This window comes from Stigmatopora argus, chromosome 10 (assembly GCF_051989625.1).
Source record: "Stigmatopora argus isolate UIUO_Sarg chromosome 10, RoL_Sarg_1.0, whole genome shotgun sequence".
NCBI lineage: Eukaryota > Metazoa > Chordata > Actinopteri > Syngnathiformes > Syngnathidae > Stigmatopora > Stigmatopora argus.
In genome coordinates, this window is record NC_135396.1 from 10,302,501 (window position 1) to 10,319,451 (window position 16,951).

General features: G+C 37.3%; 1 protein-coding gene and 1 long non-coding RNA gene across 5 annotated transcripts in view; one reads left to right on the plus strand and one right to left on the minus strand.

The window, feature by feature from the left end:
• Positions 1 to 16,951, minus strand: part of LOC144083602 (leucine-rich repeat and fibronectin type III domain-containing protein 1-like protein) — a 75,308-nt gene that overhangs the window by 1,157 nt on the left and 57,200 nt on the right. For 3 of the 4 annotated variants that reach the window (XM_077611581.1, XM_077611579.1, XM_077611580.1), the window contains 3 exons: positions 12,210 to 12,859; positions 4,718 to 4,789; positions 1,899 to 2,813 (listed from right to left, as the gene is read on the minus strand). In XM_077611581.1, the coding sequence (XP_077467707.1) occupies positions 4,740 to 4,789; positions 12,210 to 12,859 (700 nt within the window). In that variant the 3' untranslated portion in view covers positions 1,899 to 2,813; positions 4,718 to 4,739. The remainder of the gene's footprint in view (positions 1 to 1,898; positions 2,814 to 4,717; positions 4,790 to 12,209; positions 12,860 to 16,951) is intronic. The other variant, XM_077611582.1, reaches the window with a different exon arrangement.
• The window catches only part of LOC144083664 (uncharacterized), a 69,141-nt gene continuing 54,055 nt past the window's right edge, over positions 1,866 to 16,951 (plus strand). The window contains exon 1 of the long non-coding RNA XR_013303593.1: positions 1,866 to 2,091. This is a non-coding gene — a long non-coding RNA (uncharacterized LOC144083664). The remainder of the gene's footprint in view (positions 2,092 to 16,951) is intronic.

Sequence of the window (16,951 nt, forward strand, 5' to 3'; positions counted from 1 at the left end):
CCTTGCACTTTCTGCTGCCCATTGAATCTTCACTGATTAACATTCACACCGTTGCTGCCAAAAATCTGATTTGCATTACTGCCATAACATTGCAGAGTTGCTTCACTGGCCACAATCTCTTCAATCACATCATAAAGTCCAAGTTCACATTTCCATTGCTGTAAAGCATTTTCTAAGTGTCGCTTCTTGCCAGCAAATAGCTGTTTTTTTTCACCAATAAATCTGCCAGAATCTGTCTGGGTCTTTCATATCATATCAATGTTTTGAGTTTGGATTTTGTCTTCTTCTGTGTTCATTTTACTTTTTATCTAAGGGTCCATCCAGATTTTCTGTGAAATCTCATTACATAGTTTTCGTTGACCTTTTTTATTCTTCCACCTGATTGGTGTTTCTTGTTTCAGCACAGGTGTACATTATTAGGTTCTCTTAATTTTCCAGCCAGCTTGGCATCCTCACACTAGACACCAGTCCAATTGTAAAAGGTCTAACAGAATATTGTGATAGAGGCATGAATAGGTAAACAGGTAAAGCTTATTTCCTCTTGGCCCAATTCAGCCTGACATATGAAAGAACACTAGTATTGGCATCATACTCTAAATCTGCCAAACTACTAGGGCATTAGAGAGCATGGGAGCAATCACACATCCATTTTTAAAATGCCACACAGCATTTCGTCATTTCAGCTATCTCATCATTTCATCTTGCTCACAAGAAAATCTCCAGCACTGATGTTCATGGATAACCTTACATCACAAACCACACAATACGAAAAGTAATGATCTATTACCTGAATGATACCAGTTAAATAAGGTATTTCAAGGAAAAAAAATAGTGACATTATACATTCCAAAAAGGTGTTTAAAAATTGACTGTGGTACTTGAAAATTATTGAATTTGGTATGATGTGCTCTATAAACAAGTGGCCAAAAAGAATAATAAAATGCAGACCGTTAAAACTCAGTTGTAAAAAAAAAAACGACACTAACGAAAAAACATTTAAACCTAAGAAGTCAGAGAAATAAGATGGGGCCAGAGAGAGTTTATTCTTTACGCCAATTATGTTAATTAAAATTTGAATACTCCACTGTTAGGCCACAGGTAAATAGTGTCCAGCCACTGTGTGCCACTGAGTGGCTTTTGGCACCTGTTTGAGTAAAAACTCAAAATGTTTGAATGACCACATTCTCATCAGAACCTCTCTAGCCTAGGGGTGCATCATGTCTTGCAGTATGACCAATCCGACCACATGCAGAGAACTTATTTCCTCTACATTTAGGTTGCGATAACAACATGTTGCCATTTTCATGAACTGAACAGCAAAAAGGGGATGTTTTTTTCATATTGGGGTGCAATTTTCACAGACGGAGAACATGAAATTGAGAAGAATCAGACTGAGCAACTATCAACTCTACACTTAAATAAGCAGACGGAACTTCTTCAAAATGGTGAGTCACAATTTGTTTCCTTAACCACAAAAATGCAGCTGTCATTTTTTGCCCTGACAATAGTTATATGCCCAAATTGCCAGTACATCTTCCAGTTCTATTCCTCGGCTAAAATCAATGAAAGAAAATACTTAATTTAATCCTAGCCTGTTGCGATATTATCAGGAAGTGTAGTAACAAAATACTTTGTTTAACAAGACTGATCCCTGCATTTTCCAATCTGACAGCAATTAGTGAGCATTTCAACAGTAACAATCAGCAGCCAGACACAAAGGCAAGTATTGGTGTGTCTTGGAGGTAGTGTAAGAAACAGTTAAAGGATGACCAGTTTGACTGTCAGTGGGTCAGCACATTTAACACTAATTAAGACACCTGGGTCTTTATCATGTGACATGAGTTTTCAGTGGACTGCTTGTCTCTTTGGGCTAATGGGCTAACTTGAACATTACTCACCTGGTTTAAAGGGGAGCCAGTAAGGTGGAAGGAAGTGTTTAATGTCTCGCAGCTCCTTCCTGCTCTCTCTCAGATAATCAGCTGGACTGATGGAAAGATTTAGACTTGCACAAAGAGGATCTCTTTGGTATAGTCCAGTTTTGTCCATGCCATATTAGGGAGAAAACAGTTGATATATCCTTCCAGATCACAGGTAAGGCTCCTTTTTTTTTAGAGTCAACTGATCAATTTTGGGGTATGAAATGTCCAGAATGAACCTGATGATACAATGGTGTCAAAGTAGAAATCCATCTTGCAGTAGCTCACCTGCCTTTTGGATTTGATTAAATAGGAGAAAGAAATGTTGACTTCGCAAGTTGCCAGTGTTCCTGAAGTTGCAATTAGGATTATTACGATGAGAGCAGTATTTAAAGCAAAACATCAGTGCTCAGCATTTGTTGATCCAAGTTGAAGGAGCTTTGAAAGGCAGCTGTTGTATTTTCTCTTATCTGCTCAGTACTTGTCCAATTAAAGATACTTTACAGTATGCAATATACATATTTGCAAGCATTTCAGGGTTTTTTTTGGTCCTCTGTTGTCCGTAGTATCAACTTTGACTTGAATTTCTGCTTCAATAAGGATAAGTAAGCATTTGAGTACAAATGTGTTCCATTAGACGTGATCAAGACAATCCTACTCACAAGTGGATCTTTCTGGAAACAGGTCAATTTCCATTTGTAATCTTTGCCATTGTAATCCAATCAAGAAACTAGAACCATGATAATTAGAAAAAAGTAACCTTCATGAAAAGACAACAATTGGTACAGGAAACAAGACAATTAGGACAGGGGTGGTCTGTTGTTGCGTCTCTTTTCTTCCCCAGGATGGTAATGTCTGTTCTTCAAGTCAACAACTCAGACCAAATACTTCAGTGTTCTAGAGCAATGAGAGAAAAAAGACAAGTGTGAGATTTAAATAGAGAAGTCCAATATATTTATGGCATGCCCTAATAAGTAATCACGTGAACTCATCAAGGAAACAATTTGATGTCATAGAGAACTTAAAAAAGAAAAAGGCTTGATAAAGGAAAATATAAAGGCAATGATATGGAAAAAACGAACAGGGGCAGAAGTACCGTTAACTGAAGGGGCCAGCATTTGTAATATTTTGGATGACTAATATTGCAATGCAACACATTACCCCTGTCCATTATAAAAATAAAACAAAAAATCAATGTTCTGTCCCTGGTGAGCTATTTTTAGAACAGGCACACGGATGACTCTGGTTTCCTAGGGCCTTGGTTGAGTCGAGATTGTGAGCCAAAATGCTAAAAATGTCACACATTGATTGAATGATGAACAGCATGTATGAAGTAATTGTCCATGCAGCCATCCACTTTCTACCTGGTCACTTTCCTATTATACTTCCAATAACATGGGAGGAATTTAGAGTCTTCCGTTAACATGCATATTACCAGGAAAAAAACACTATCACGGGAAGAAAAGGCAAACTACACAGACAGCCCAAGGTATGTCGCAAATTCAGAACCGGTTTATTAGATTGTCTCCCAGTCAGATTGGTGGTGTTTTATTCAGTTATTTCCATGTTAATAATCACAAGACATACATTCACTATGTAGGTCTTTATGTATATATGCAAACGAAAAGTGACAGTGGCAATAAGTTGCTTTGTTTAATGCCAAATCCAATCGCTGGACTAATTAAACAGAGAGTATAAAATGCATTTATTTTTTCATTGTTGTTAGTTTGGCAATGTGGAGGAAAGGCAATAGCCTTGAGATGGATGGAGCTGTCCTTTGGTCTGACAGGTTATTGGAACATATGCTATTTGCAATGTGTACATTTGTCAAGAGAACATCCTTAACTACATTTGTCTGAAAAATATTTTCTCAAGCGTTTATTTAGCGCTGGTAAGCTTTAGCTGAAGAATGAAGGAGCATGCTTTCAGTACGCTCCCCAACTGTATTCATCCATCAAAACCTCAGCACATCCCTGCTGACTTGTGTGCCATTATCCTCCCAACAAGATCCTCTACCTAACACCCTCATCTTTTCTATCATCAAATAACATACTGTAAGAGAGCAAGCAGCAATGAGATAGATGGAAATGACAAATGGGTTGTAAATTTAGTGCATTGCGATAGAAAAAGGTAATACTATAGGCATGATGTAAGAATGTGGCGCAAGTGAAAATGTATGACATGTAATAGCATATGAACCAAAAAGAGGAATGATTTCTTAAAAATCAAAATGTTGAAAAAGACTGAGGTAAACAACATACAGGGAAGAGACAAAAAACAAATAGATATTATCAGGCTGAATAAATAGTTGCAGGAGTAGGGAAAAAGGCAAAAGCCATTAAAGCTATGATGACCCTGTAGTTTTATCTTGTTTTGTGGAACGAATGGACTACAGATCCTCCAAAGAAATATAATTTACATTCCTGTGGGACTGCAGAGTTAGTGAAACGATAAGATCGATTAGATTGACATTAACCTGAAGCCAAATCAACACAAAGTGATATATATTACACATCAGCAGGATTGTTCTCTCCATTTTAATGACAGTAATATTTGGACCATAACCAATGTTCAAATATAAGGCACACAGGACTAATGTACGTATACATCTTTTTTTTTAACCCATCATGGGACATTTTTGACTAGTACAACTTCCACCCCAGAGTGATTTACTGTCCGGCAAATACGGTATACATTAGCAAGAGCTCAAGATATAAACTTTTGGGTCAAGGGAAGACAATATTATAAAAGAGGGGAAAACTTGGAGGGGGAAGGGGTGCTTAAAAATGTATCATCGTTACTCTTTGTGAGGCCAGTTGACTGTCAAATCTTAAAATTTCTCCACTCGAAACTACGGGGATGTCCTTCGTCTGCTAGAGGAAGCATCAGAGACAGAAAGAAAGACAGAATCAGCAATCTAGACAAACTAGAATGTAGTAGTGATAAATCCAAGCAGAGGGGACTAAAGAATAAATGACTAAGGGTGGATGGAACACAGCCACAGGCACAAAGTGGGAGGAGCATTCAGAGACATCAGTAATGAATGAAGCCAGACATGAGGGTTGACTCAAAAAGGAGTAATGACATTTTTTTAAGGCAGATGGGGAAAGACAGGTTAGAAGGTCATAGATTGGCCATCGGGAGAACACACATTGCTTTCACAGTCAAACACATCCTCTTCTGGAAATGAACTATTTTACTATCTTGGCTAACCTTGTGGGAGTTTGCACTGTTGCCCTTGCTTGAGGCGGTTAAACCTTGCACATTACATCTCTCAAATGCATTCACAGACCTGGAGGGTTTTAGTGGCTGACCCTGAATTTTGTGCATACATAGATTCCCACTTCTCATATGAGATTACATTGACTTCTGGGGGGAATGTTATACCCTTAAATGTGAGGGATTACAGATATCAAGTTTTTGATTATTCCCAGTTGGAAATTGTGGCAATTGATGGCTATGCGAGCATTAAACCTTACCTTACCTAATACCATGAACGAATAGTCTTAGTTTGTTGACTGGTTATAAACCTTTTTTATTGGCGTGTGACAAGGTTCTACTGTAATCTGTGTCCTAAATTATATTGTACCCCCCACTTAATTTAATATACACTGCTTTTGATTGTTTATGTCGCAGTGATTTGTTTATTTGATAGGTGATAAGATTAAAGTATAATCTGTCTGAGTAGGGCTCAGCAAATTGCTAAACATGAGATCTGTGTTTGTTTACCAGTTTGATAAATTCCAGGAGCCGGCTATCAGGCTCATGTTCAATGATTTGTAAAAGGGAGATGCTTCTTCACTCTGTTTGCCAAAAGTCTTAATAATGGCCTCCTTTCAACCATTAACACAAACATTCATTCACAGTCATTTGAATCATGAGTTTTGTATTGTTTACGACCCTAATTTGTACGCCGTCCAATTAGTACAAACTGTACCATTCTTGCCATTAGCTTATTTAATGTGTTCCACATTTTGTCAGCCAGCATTGTGGCCTATGACAACAGCAGTGCACCAAGTGGGCGAGATGATTTTTGAAGAAACGTAGTTATTTTGCTTCAAAGGACACAGAAATTGCATATCCGTTGAATCTTAAACATTTTGAAATGATGGCTTTGAATTAATTCCATAATCCATTTTCTACAACACTGACAGTGCCCTCTTGAGGGTTATGAGTGTGCTGGAGCCTATTATAGATGATTGTGTGAGCTGTGGCGTACAACCTGGGTATATATGGACAACCACAGAATTCACACATTACATAACACCTAAGAAAGATTTCCAGTCTAAACATACGATCACACAAATATTTTTCAATTATAGGAGGGAACTGGAATACCCAAACCTTACCAAAGCAAGTACAAATAGAAGGCTGCAAACTAATTATAATGAGGATTTCCAAGCTATGAGACAGATCCGCTTTTGTCATCCAACCTTCCACCCGAGGACGTGACTTTTTAATTTTATTTAAACATTCATTTTAATTTCATTCAAATCAACATGGACATGAATAGCCCTTGGCTTCCACCAAGGCTGGCCTTAGGTTTTATTCATTATCTTTATGTACATAATTTTTTGGTGCAGTCAGGATTTAGCAGGTGTCCTAAAGATATTATATCAGCTATTTAAATATGATGTGACTCTGGTGGCATCTTTCAACATCAACAGCAGATTTGTTTTTTAGTCAAGTTTACAATAATTCATTTGAGAATCTGGAGCCATGCTTTCCATTCAGAAAAGGGTGGATTACATCTTCCAGATTAACAAAATGTGGGTATTTGGGTACATGAGATAGTATATGAGATAAAGTGACGTCACTTTAGCAAGGATTAATTCTCTGTATCTACACTTCTACTCTCACCTTGAGTCACTAGCTCTTGGTAGTGACTGGTAGGGACTAGATAATGAATACAAGTGATCGAAATAAGTAACAAGGTGGCTGGACTTTCCCTTAGAGAACACAACAAATAAATAATGTAACATTTCAACCTAATTGACTTCAAAACATTTTGAAAATATAGCATGTTGACGATGTTTCGGGAAGAAAAAATATTCCTGTTGTGGCGACATGTATGTCTTTATGAATGGCAAATTTTGTATCGATTGAGGACCTTCTATTGATAAGCTCATATTTTTTGTCTAAATGAAAGGGATATCAGTCGAATTGCTTTCAACACAAATCTAGTACTTTTGTGTTGTTGATAATAATTATCTATGAAATTTAATCACACAAAGTTTGGTATATACCAAAATTCAATTAATATGTCTACTGTGCGCCGACAGACTCAAATTTCAAGAGTGCTAGCTCTGACCTGTTTTGCCCTAATAAAGCTACTTAACTAACTTCAGCCATGTAGACTGTTTATAGGATAATTTTATAAAACTGAATATTTCAGCATTTTGAAATCCTTGGCAGTGAAGGGGCACATTTTGGAGAAAAGATATATATCACAAAAAACAATATATTTAAAGCCAAATAAACTAAAATATCACACTGTCTTTTCTCCTCTGTTGGGATTCATTCCTTAGCTTTCAATGTAAGTCTTTTTTTTTCACCCGTAACAAGCCATGTTCTTCAAATGATCTGACTCTGATCAGATCAATGTTTTCTGTCACTGCAATGCAGTAAGAAGTGAAATGTATCACAGTCTCATCTTACACCGCGAGAAACTTAAATGCATTTGAATGTTACTCATCGTTATGATTTGCCCTACAAGTGCCACACAGTGAATGCAGAAGAAAAGCAAAGGATAGAAGGTATGTGACAGCTGTCACTTGTTTGAGATGCAGAAATACCAAGACAATTGTTCCACAAGTCTGAAGTCATTGGATTTTAAATAGACTGACTGTTATAAGTCAGTTTAGGTCAGAAAAGAGTTAGGGCAATTGATGCGTCACTATAGTTATTTTGGTGCATTTGATGGAAGCGCAATGGGCATTTACTCATTGAATTGTATTGTTTTTCATGAAATTCTAGCTCATTTCAGCAGTAACGAACACCGCGTATATGCATATACGTGTGTGTGTGTGTGTGTGTGTGTGTGTGTGTGTATATATACACGCATACATACACAACCCAGACTTAATGACTGAAAATATATTGTATATAGCTCAATTATAATGGTAGCAACAATCTGACAGTTTCTCAATGTAAAAACTTTCCCTGAAATAGATGACTAAGCCACTACGCTATCTCCCTTCCCCTCAATGGTATTATCACGGGCTCAATGACACCTCATTTTAACCCACTCACAGAGGCTAATTGAATGAGTTACCAGTCAATGATAAGAGATTCGACTTAAGCTGTTTTGGTTTGATGTGCGAAATAATGTCTCCATTAAACAATTGTAATCTCTTCAGTATATTGTGGTTGGAGGGGAAGTTCATTTGGGAGAGTTCATAATGGTAGAAATCAGCTCTGGGGGATTTGTGTATTTATGGAACTGTTGAGAATCATACCTAGCCTTTCTGTGCATTTTTGAGCATGTAGATCTTACATAACAGCCAGTGTTATTTGCTTTAGAATACCTTTTTTCTTTCCAATTTCATTAAATAACATACTCGGGAGAACAACTACTAATATACAATATTGGTCATATTCAGGGTGGTATCAGGCCAACATGGTAACTATGGTCTGGAGGCAAGTAGAGAGTGTTAGATTGATTTCTACAATCTACTATCTTTCAATTGACAACATGATTGGATTCTGTCACGCAAGTCTGTAGCCAGTGGCAGACTTACCATAAGGCAACACTAGGCAGTTGCCTATCGCCTCACATCACTAGGGGCCCCAGAAAAATCCTCATGTACTAATCGTAAACACAGGTTACAGGCTTAGGATGCTCCTCAGTTTTATCCCTGCTTCTCTACTATGCAGACGTCTTTCTGTTTACACCTGCAGCATCAAGGTATCATGACTTTTATGGAACCTTTTGTTGTAAGATTAATTCTCTCCAAAACATCTTCCTTTCGCTGGATCTTAGGAGACTGGCTCTCAAAGAACTTGCTGGCGATGGTCAAATCCAGACCAAATTGCCAGATAGAATAGCGATAACTCATCCCAAAGCACGTATGTTACTGTTCTTGAGTCCACTGGCAGTGTGTTTGAGCCCACTGCATAATTTTGTGTTGTGAATTAAATAACTGAACTTGTTGCACAGTTGGCATCCTATCGTAGTGCCATGCTGGATTCGACTGAGCCCCTCAGAACAAAGCATTCTTTTACTGTTTGTAGAAACAGTCTCCAGGCCAAGGTGTTTGATTTTACAAACCTGTGCCATGTACACACCTGATGGGAAAACTATAGGCTTTTTTGTTTGCTTTTGATAAAGTCTTGATTACATTACTCTAGGCTGTGGAATGGTATGACATTACATTGTTTGTGTACACAAACAGCAGTTACACACACTCGGCCCCTGGGGAAATGCATAGCATTCAACAACCATGCTGTTTCATATTTAATAATATTCACTAACATAAACATGCAACATTCTGTTGTCAATGTGTGTAATTTCTTTTAGTGCATCAGAATGTTTTGACAGTATTATTTTTTTTGTCAGTGAATGGCTCCAATATTGGACAAGTGATGTATGACTCTCAATTCAATGAAGTTAGGATGTTGTGTTAAACAGATCCAAAGAAAAGTAATATTATGATTTGGAAATAATGTTCAACCTCTATTAAACTGAAAACAAAACAAAGGCAATATGTCTAATGTTCACATTGATTAACTTCATTGCTTCTTTTAGCACACTATTTTTAACTTTACATTTTATGGCTGTGAAATGTTCCAAAAAAGCTGAGGCAGGTGGCAAAAAAGACTAATAAAGTTGAGTGTTGCTCATCAAACACCAGTTTGGAACATCCCACAGGTGAACAGGTGACTTGGGAACAAGTAGGTGTCATGATTGACATTAAAGGGGCTGTTACCGTCAATCCCTCAGGTGGCCCTGCATCAAACACTGACATGAAAGTCTAAAATATATCACCATATGGGCTCAGGAAAATTTGCAAAAACAATGTCAGTAAAAACTGTTCAGTGCTACATCGGTAAGTGGAACTTAAAACCATACTATGCAAAGTAAAAGCCATTTATCAACAACACTCAGAAACGCCACGGGCTTCTCTGAGTCCAGGCTCAATTAAGATGCAAAGTGGAAAGTGTTATGTGGTCTGACAAATCCACATTTCAAATTGTTTTTTGGAAATTGTGCATGTTATGCTTTCTGGCCCAAACAGTAATAGAACCATCTGGACTGCTATGGCCGCAAAGTTGAAAAGCCAGCATCTGTGTTTGTGCCATTGGCAAGGGTATCTTACACATCTGTGAATGCACTATTAATGCTGAAAGGTACACACAGGTTTTGAAGAAACATATGCTGCCATCCAAGCAACTTCGAAGACACTTCTTTAGAATGTGTTGGAACCATCAAATTTTAAGTTAATGGCTATTTGCTAAAAACAATAACATTTATCAGTTTCAACAGTAAATATACATATATTTTCCTGTATTGATTGGAATATAAGTTGAATATAACTTGCAAATTTTTGCATTCATATTTTAAATGTTTAACACAAAGTATTGTCTTCATTTGAATTGGAGTTGTATGCTATGTGGGGACAAGAGCTCAAAAGGTCGAAATGATGCCTCTGGCATTAAGGGAACGATCTGAAGTTAGATTTTGTTATTTTTAGAAAACGGTTTCATGATGCTGATGAACATTTGCCTTTAGTCATTTGTACGCCTTGGAACTTTTCCTTTGATAAAATGCATTAATACAATGTGAATGTCTCACTGTTAGTGAAGCACGGTTGAATCAAAAAATCCAGGCCAGGACATTTCTTATGACTCAGTCACATTGATGCCTTTCTGCTCCTTTTCATTTTTCGAGTAAACAATGTGCTATATTTCAGTTTTTATTACTAGATTTTTAAATCATGGTAAATTAGTTTTGTCATTGCTGTTGCAAGACTTTTTCTTTGCCCACAAAGCAAGCCAACTTTTCTTTACATTTTAAATCCCTCCACTGCCGTTATCATTAAGCACTTTCACTCGCAGAATAATTCCCCCTTTGCGTAGTTTGTGTGGAGAACTCCGTATCACTAACATTCTCCCTGCACTCATTATACTTTGTTACCCATCCGAGGTTTCAAAGGCAAATAAGTTGCATTCATGAAGAAATAAGTAAAGGGAGGAGGATCTAAACTGCTAATAAAAAAGTACACACAGACAGACAGTTTATAATTGCCTAAATATTTCAATTTCCACCTTACTTGTTTGTTGGTTTAATTACTTTTTATTTGGCCTTTCTACATTTAAAAACAGTTATAATATATATTATTTCAACTCCTTACTTTGGAAAAATGGTAATGTTACTTTTTCCAACACATATTGCCACTTCAATAAATAAATAAATCAAAAGAAATCTAAATCATTTTCTCTGCATAATGGATCATTTGTTAATACTTATTTTAGAATTTGTTTGTAATGTGATTTCGTGTCGCTCAGGCAGGACAAGCTGTCAGGTCAGTGCTGATTAACATATTGGAATTTAGCATTCCAATTTCTTCTGTATTAAACAAGATTAAAAAAAAGATGCCCTTTATGCAGTTTGTCTTATTGTTGTGGCAAAGTAATAATGTTTGGCCAAAATTAGTATTTTATAAACCACATTAATTCATTCATCTGCCGTACTGCTTATCTTCATGAGAGTCGATGTGGGTGCTGGAGCCTATCTCAACTGACTAAGGGCAAGATACAAGATATAGCTTGAACTGGTTGGCAACCTTTCATACTTATCATTTACACACACAGAGTTTTGTAATTGTAAGTATTTGTACTTTAGTTGCGGATACTTTTTGCAATCTTCATAGGAATTGGTAATATAATGTATAACAGAAATATAATCACATCCATAAGATTTAGTGTATAAACCACCATGAAGAATTTCCCCCAAATAGTTAAGTATTAAGTGTTTTAGCAAAGGATAAAAAATAAATGTAAACGCACCTTGCAAATAGTGTTTTTTTTTTTTACATCTTAAGTCCCCATTGAATTTACAAGGATAGCTTATTTTGACCACTCTTTCACACTCACTCTGCCCTTAACAAATTCTATCTTAGACTCCTGAATCATTTCACACTCTTTAGAATTTTTTCTCACCCTCGATTTATTTCCTGTTCCACACATCCTTATTTCTTTATATACTAGTATAGTATGTTCTTTCCCTATGAACTTTATTTTGCTTATTTAGCCCCCTCGGTTATCTGTGCTCATTGTCTGTCGACTATCTACCTGCCAGTTCCTTGGGGGAAGTGGGCTCTTTGGTGACAGATGGCGGTCTGTTTTTCATCTCAATGGCAACCCGGCCGCTGAAGCGGGCCTTGTTGGGTGAGAGCAACTCTTCATTGGCTGTAGAGTCAGTCCGTGTCATTCTGTTCCGCCCGCTGGCCTCCTCCACGACCAATGCAACAGTGTCCCTCAGAGTGTTGCTAGGTGACACGGCCCGAGACGGACCCACTGCTTCTTCGTCCTGACTGTCCGTCATTTTTGAAACAGAGCGAGGCAAGACTTGGGCCTGACTACCAGCCCCCTGGCCATTGCTCTGCTGTCTTGGCACAGGTGCAGAAATGGCAGCTTTTCGATGGGCTGTCCCTTGGTGGCTATAAACCTTGTATCTTATCATCAATATAATAATAAAAACCAGAACAGAGGCCACTATAATTCCACCGATGATGATGATCATTGTTCCTCCCAAGAAGTGACTGTGTAATGCCTGACACTGGCTGAACTCTGTGTCTGTTGTGAATGACAAGCAACCCAGGGGACGCGTGGCAGTCAGTGAGGTGACAACATCGTCAAACACGGCAAGGACACAGAGGTCATAGCTTCTCCCAGCAGCTAGGTCACGAACCAGGAAGTCATTGGTACTGGAGGGAATCATCCTAGAAATACAGAGACAACAGATGCAATTAGATGCAAGATATTAAGCAGGCAGCTGTCAATGAACAGTTGAAATATTAATATAAAACACATTTAGTTTGTCCAAACTAGATCATCTTTTTTTAAAGATTTGAGTAGAGGTACGTGTTAACATCAACGGTGTGAATCTTGTCGCTTGAGGTGTTTCTTAGCTTGGCTGGCCCCAGCAATGGGTGCATGGATTTTGTGAGGCAAACGTAATGTTCAGAATTATGTTACGGGTTTAAAATTACATCTCGCATGTGTACAAATATATACAGTATAAATGGCAATATATATTCAAGTTAAAGACTTTCAGAATAACAGGCCATTTTTGAAAAAGGATGTTAAAGGAGACAGTAAGGTGAGGGCAAAAAAGTAAACCTAGTCAGCAAATCTCAGCAATATATTGAAACAATTATAGATTATTTTTAGTTCCTAAAATTGGACTGAATTTTTGTAGAAATGAGATGAGTCTATAAACAAATCTGGATTATAAATCAATGTTCTTAATGGTTGACATACTTTTAATAGCTTGTGTCAAATTCCTTTTATTTGACCATGACCATAAACTCAAAGACAAATCAAGGTTAATAAAGGTTTGACTGTACCAAGTGATCATGTAACTCAACTACTGATAGATGATGAACAAGTGCCCAGTTTTTTTTTATAACAAAGATTGAATCACGTGAAATTATACATGCATGTTATCATAAAATGTTAGTTCCTAAAACAAGTAATGAAGGTGTTGTTTGCTTATTCTATTTCCCAGTGGTGTATGTTTGTAGATTATGTTTGCAGTAACATGATTTTGTTTTCTTTTTAATTACATTTTATCTGAGGAGATAAACCGAAGGTCCAACACATTCTGTGGCATATAATAAACAGCATGCACTAAAATGTCATATTGAGCACTTCCAATTGGGACTTGAGTAATTAAACCAATTCAATTTTTTTAAATACACAAAAACAACTCTTAATCTGCTCGTGTTTACTTTACACCATACAAAACTAAAAGAAAAATAACTGTTGGTATTTTGTACGTCTTACATACTATTTATCATCAACTTGTGTCTGCAAACTGGAATTGAACAGACATTTAAAGCTTCAATGCCATGTTATTTTGACCCTCACCACCCTAAATTGCCTCCTTAGGCGGAGATAAGTTAATGCATGTCTGGTGTTGACATTAAAAAAAGCTGTTGTGTGTTTTGTGGCCAGCCAAACTAGGGCATGCAGAAAAATAAGATGCAACATTCTTCTGTAGATTCTGCTCATGTATTTCCAAACACTTCTGCATAAAACCACCAAAAGTAGTATTTATAATGCTGTAACTTCACTATTCATATCTAACCATTGACACTCTTTGGTAATTCACAAAGGCCTTCAAATGAGTTATTGTCTTCAAAACAAAGTTCTGACCATTTGGCCAATTGTATTTTGTTGTGTTTCTTTTTTTTCCAAATTTAGATACACAACAGCTGTGCCTCTAAATTATTTCCACCTCTGTATTCTGTAGGAGAAATGTCTTTCCATGATCATTCCTCCCTATAAACATGTTTCCCCTGATGTAGTTTGAATGATTTAAGCAAACAGAGTAACATCTTCCGTTTTGACTCTTAAACTTGTTATCTTGTATGGGACTCCTCTCATCTTAGCTTATTGGGAATGGTACCTTAGGGAAATCAGGAAGGGACTTCAACTGGCTGGGGTTTGTAAAATCTATAAAGTGCAAGTGAGCTTTTTCCTATTCTATTGCTTGGAGTTCAACCCATTTTGTAAAAACATTTTGTAATAATTAATTTCTGGGATCGGTCAAATTCACAATAATACATTCCCTTTGCATTATAAACAGGATGAAGCAAAAGAATAATATTTAAACATATTTATCACCTCACCATAGCAATGCCAACACCATCGGCTTGCACTATAAAACTTCATTGGAACCTGACACTTGTGCCAATGTTGATTTCTGAATAATGATACAGAGACAATGACCAATTTGGTGGCATCTGCATTGGATCCCTGCTTATAACAGAATAATGGGTTCTCTTGACTCAAAGTCTGGGCTTTCATGCTTCAATTCCTGCCCAGTGACCTGACTTGGGATAAACCAGTAGAAGAAAAATGAATAGATGGGGATGGATGACAGAATGATAACATTTCATTGTCCTTTTAAAAAAAACACATAATTCAACGGCAATGTAGCTGTGTTGGGTTTTATTTTGGAAGGTGTGTGTGTATGGGAATGTAGTAGGACTGGAGTTGTTTTGCACTTTGTGGTCACAAGTGACATTAACAGATGTCAATTTGCTATCACCAGCTTCACTCCGAGAGGGCATTATTATTCTCTTGGAAGAAGAGAGGCGGGTTCGTTAGGCACCCTTGTTACAACACAAAATCACAGATTCACGGTGCTGCTAAATAGTGTGCGTGCATGTACTGCTGGAGAGAAATTGGCTGACATTTCCTTCGCTGCATGTTAATGCATATTTCCAGCGATATATGTGTATACGTTTGACCTTTTCAGACTGCATTCAGTTAGGGTTGATAAGATGAAGCATTGTTAGTAAATACTGTCCGTCAATCACCTCTTAGGCAATCAAAATGCTGTTACACACACACACACCAGATGTCCTGTTGCTACGTTCAGAACCTCGGGTTTGTCACCGTTGATCTAAGCAGATCGTTGAGTGAATATTTATGTTAATGTACCCTGGCTGAATTTAAAATATTAATGTGCCATTATTCATCCAGTGCAAGCAGGCCAGGACAGTGAAGGGCGAAAGTATGATGACAAAATCGCTCGAGGAAGCAGACTTGGACCATTCAGCCAGACTGTCACAGGGCGCCCCCATTTGAGGACAGAATAAAAGTCAGGTGTCAGCAACCGGAAGAGTACGAAATTCTAAATAATTTACGAACAAATCATGGTCTATCATTGTGAAGCCAGCGTTATTTAACAACAACAGGGAGCTTTCATTGCGAAAGTATTAATCACACAATGAATAAATCAGTGTAAGCATTTTGATTAGGGAGAACGTCTTCCATGCTTTTTGCCTCGCTACAATGTTCTCTAAGGAAAGTCTCAGCATTATATATATATATCTCGATGTGAGGTCCATATTGCGATTGTGTGATATAAAATTGCAATTGAAAGTGAATGAACCCTATATGTGTCCCATTTTGTGGTACGGGGACCTGAACAATTCCATTGAGCTGGAATTGATTGATTGAATTCTGAATTATGTAGTGCTTTTCACTGTATTATTCGTTGGGTCAATATCCGTATTTGTATGCTTGCATAGAGTATACAGTGGGGCAAGTAAGTATTTATTCAACCACCAATTGTGCAAGTTGTCCTACTTGAAAAGATTAGAGAGGCCTGTAATTGTCAACATAGGTAATCCTCAACCATGAGAGACAGAATGTGGAAAAAGAATCAAATTGTTTGTTTGCTTTTTAAAGAATTTATTTTCAAATTAGAGTGGAGAATAAGTATTTGGTCACCTACAAACAAGCAAGATTTCTGGCTGTAAAACATCCCCAAAACATCACTGCTCTTGAGGAGATCTACATGGAGGAATGGGCCAAGATATCAGCAACAGTGTGTGAAAAGCTTGTGAAGAGTTACAGAAAACGTTTGGCCTCCGTTATTGCCATTAAAGGGTCTATAACAAAGTATTGAGATGAACCTTTGGTATTGAGCAAATACTTATTTTCCACCATGATTTGCAAATAAATTCTTTAAAAATCAAACAGTGATTTTCAGTTTTTTTGTTTCCCACATTCTGTCTCTCATGGTTGAGGTTTACCCAGTTGACAATTACAGGCCTCTCTAATCTTTTCAAGTAGGATAACTTGCACATTGGTGTTTGACTAAATACTCATTTGCCCCACTGTACATGGGTTTTTGCGATTTATTGTTAAGCAAAAGGAACTCCCGTAAGAATCAAAAAGCTGATGTGCTTAAGGATAGAGGTTGACTTTCAGTATTCTTTTCACTCTTTTGTCAACCTGTTTGGCCCTGAAAGATGCCTGTGCTTTTGTTCGAACTTTTAAAGAAATGAGCATGT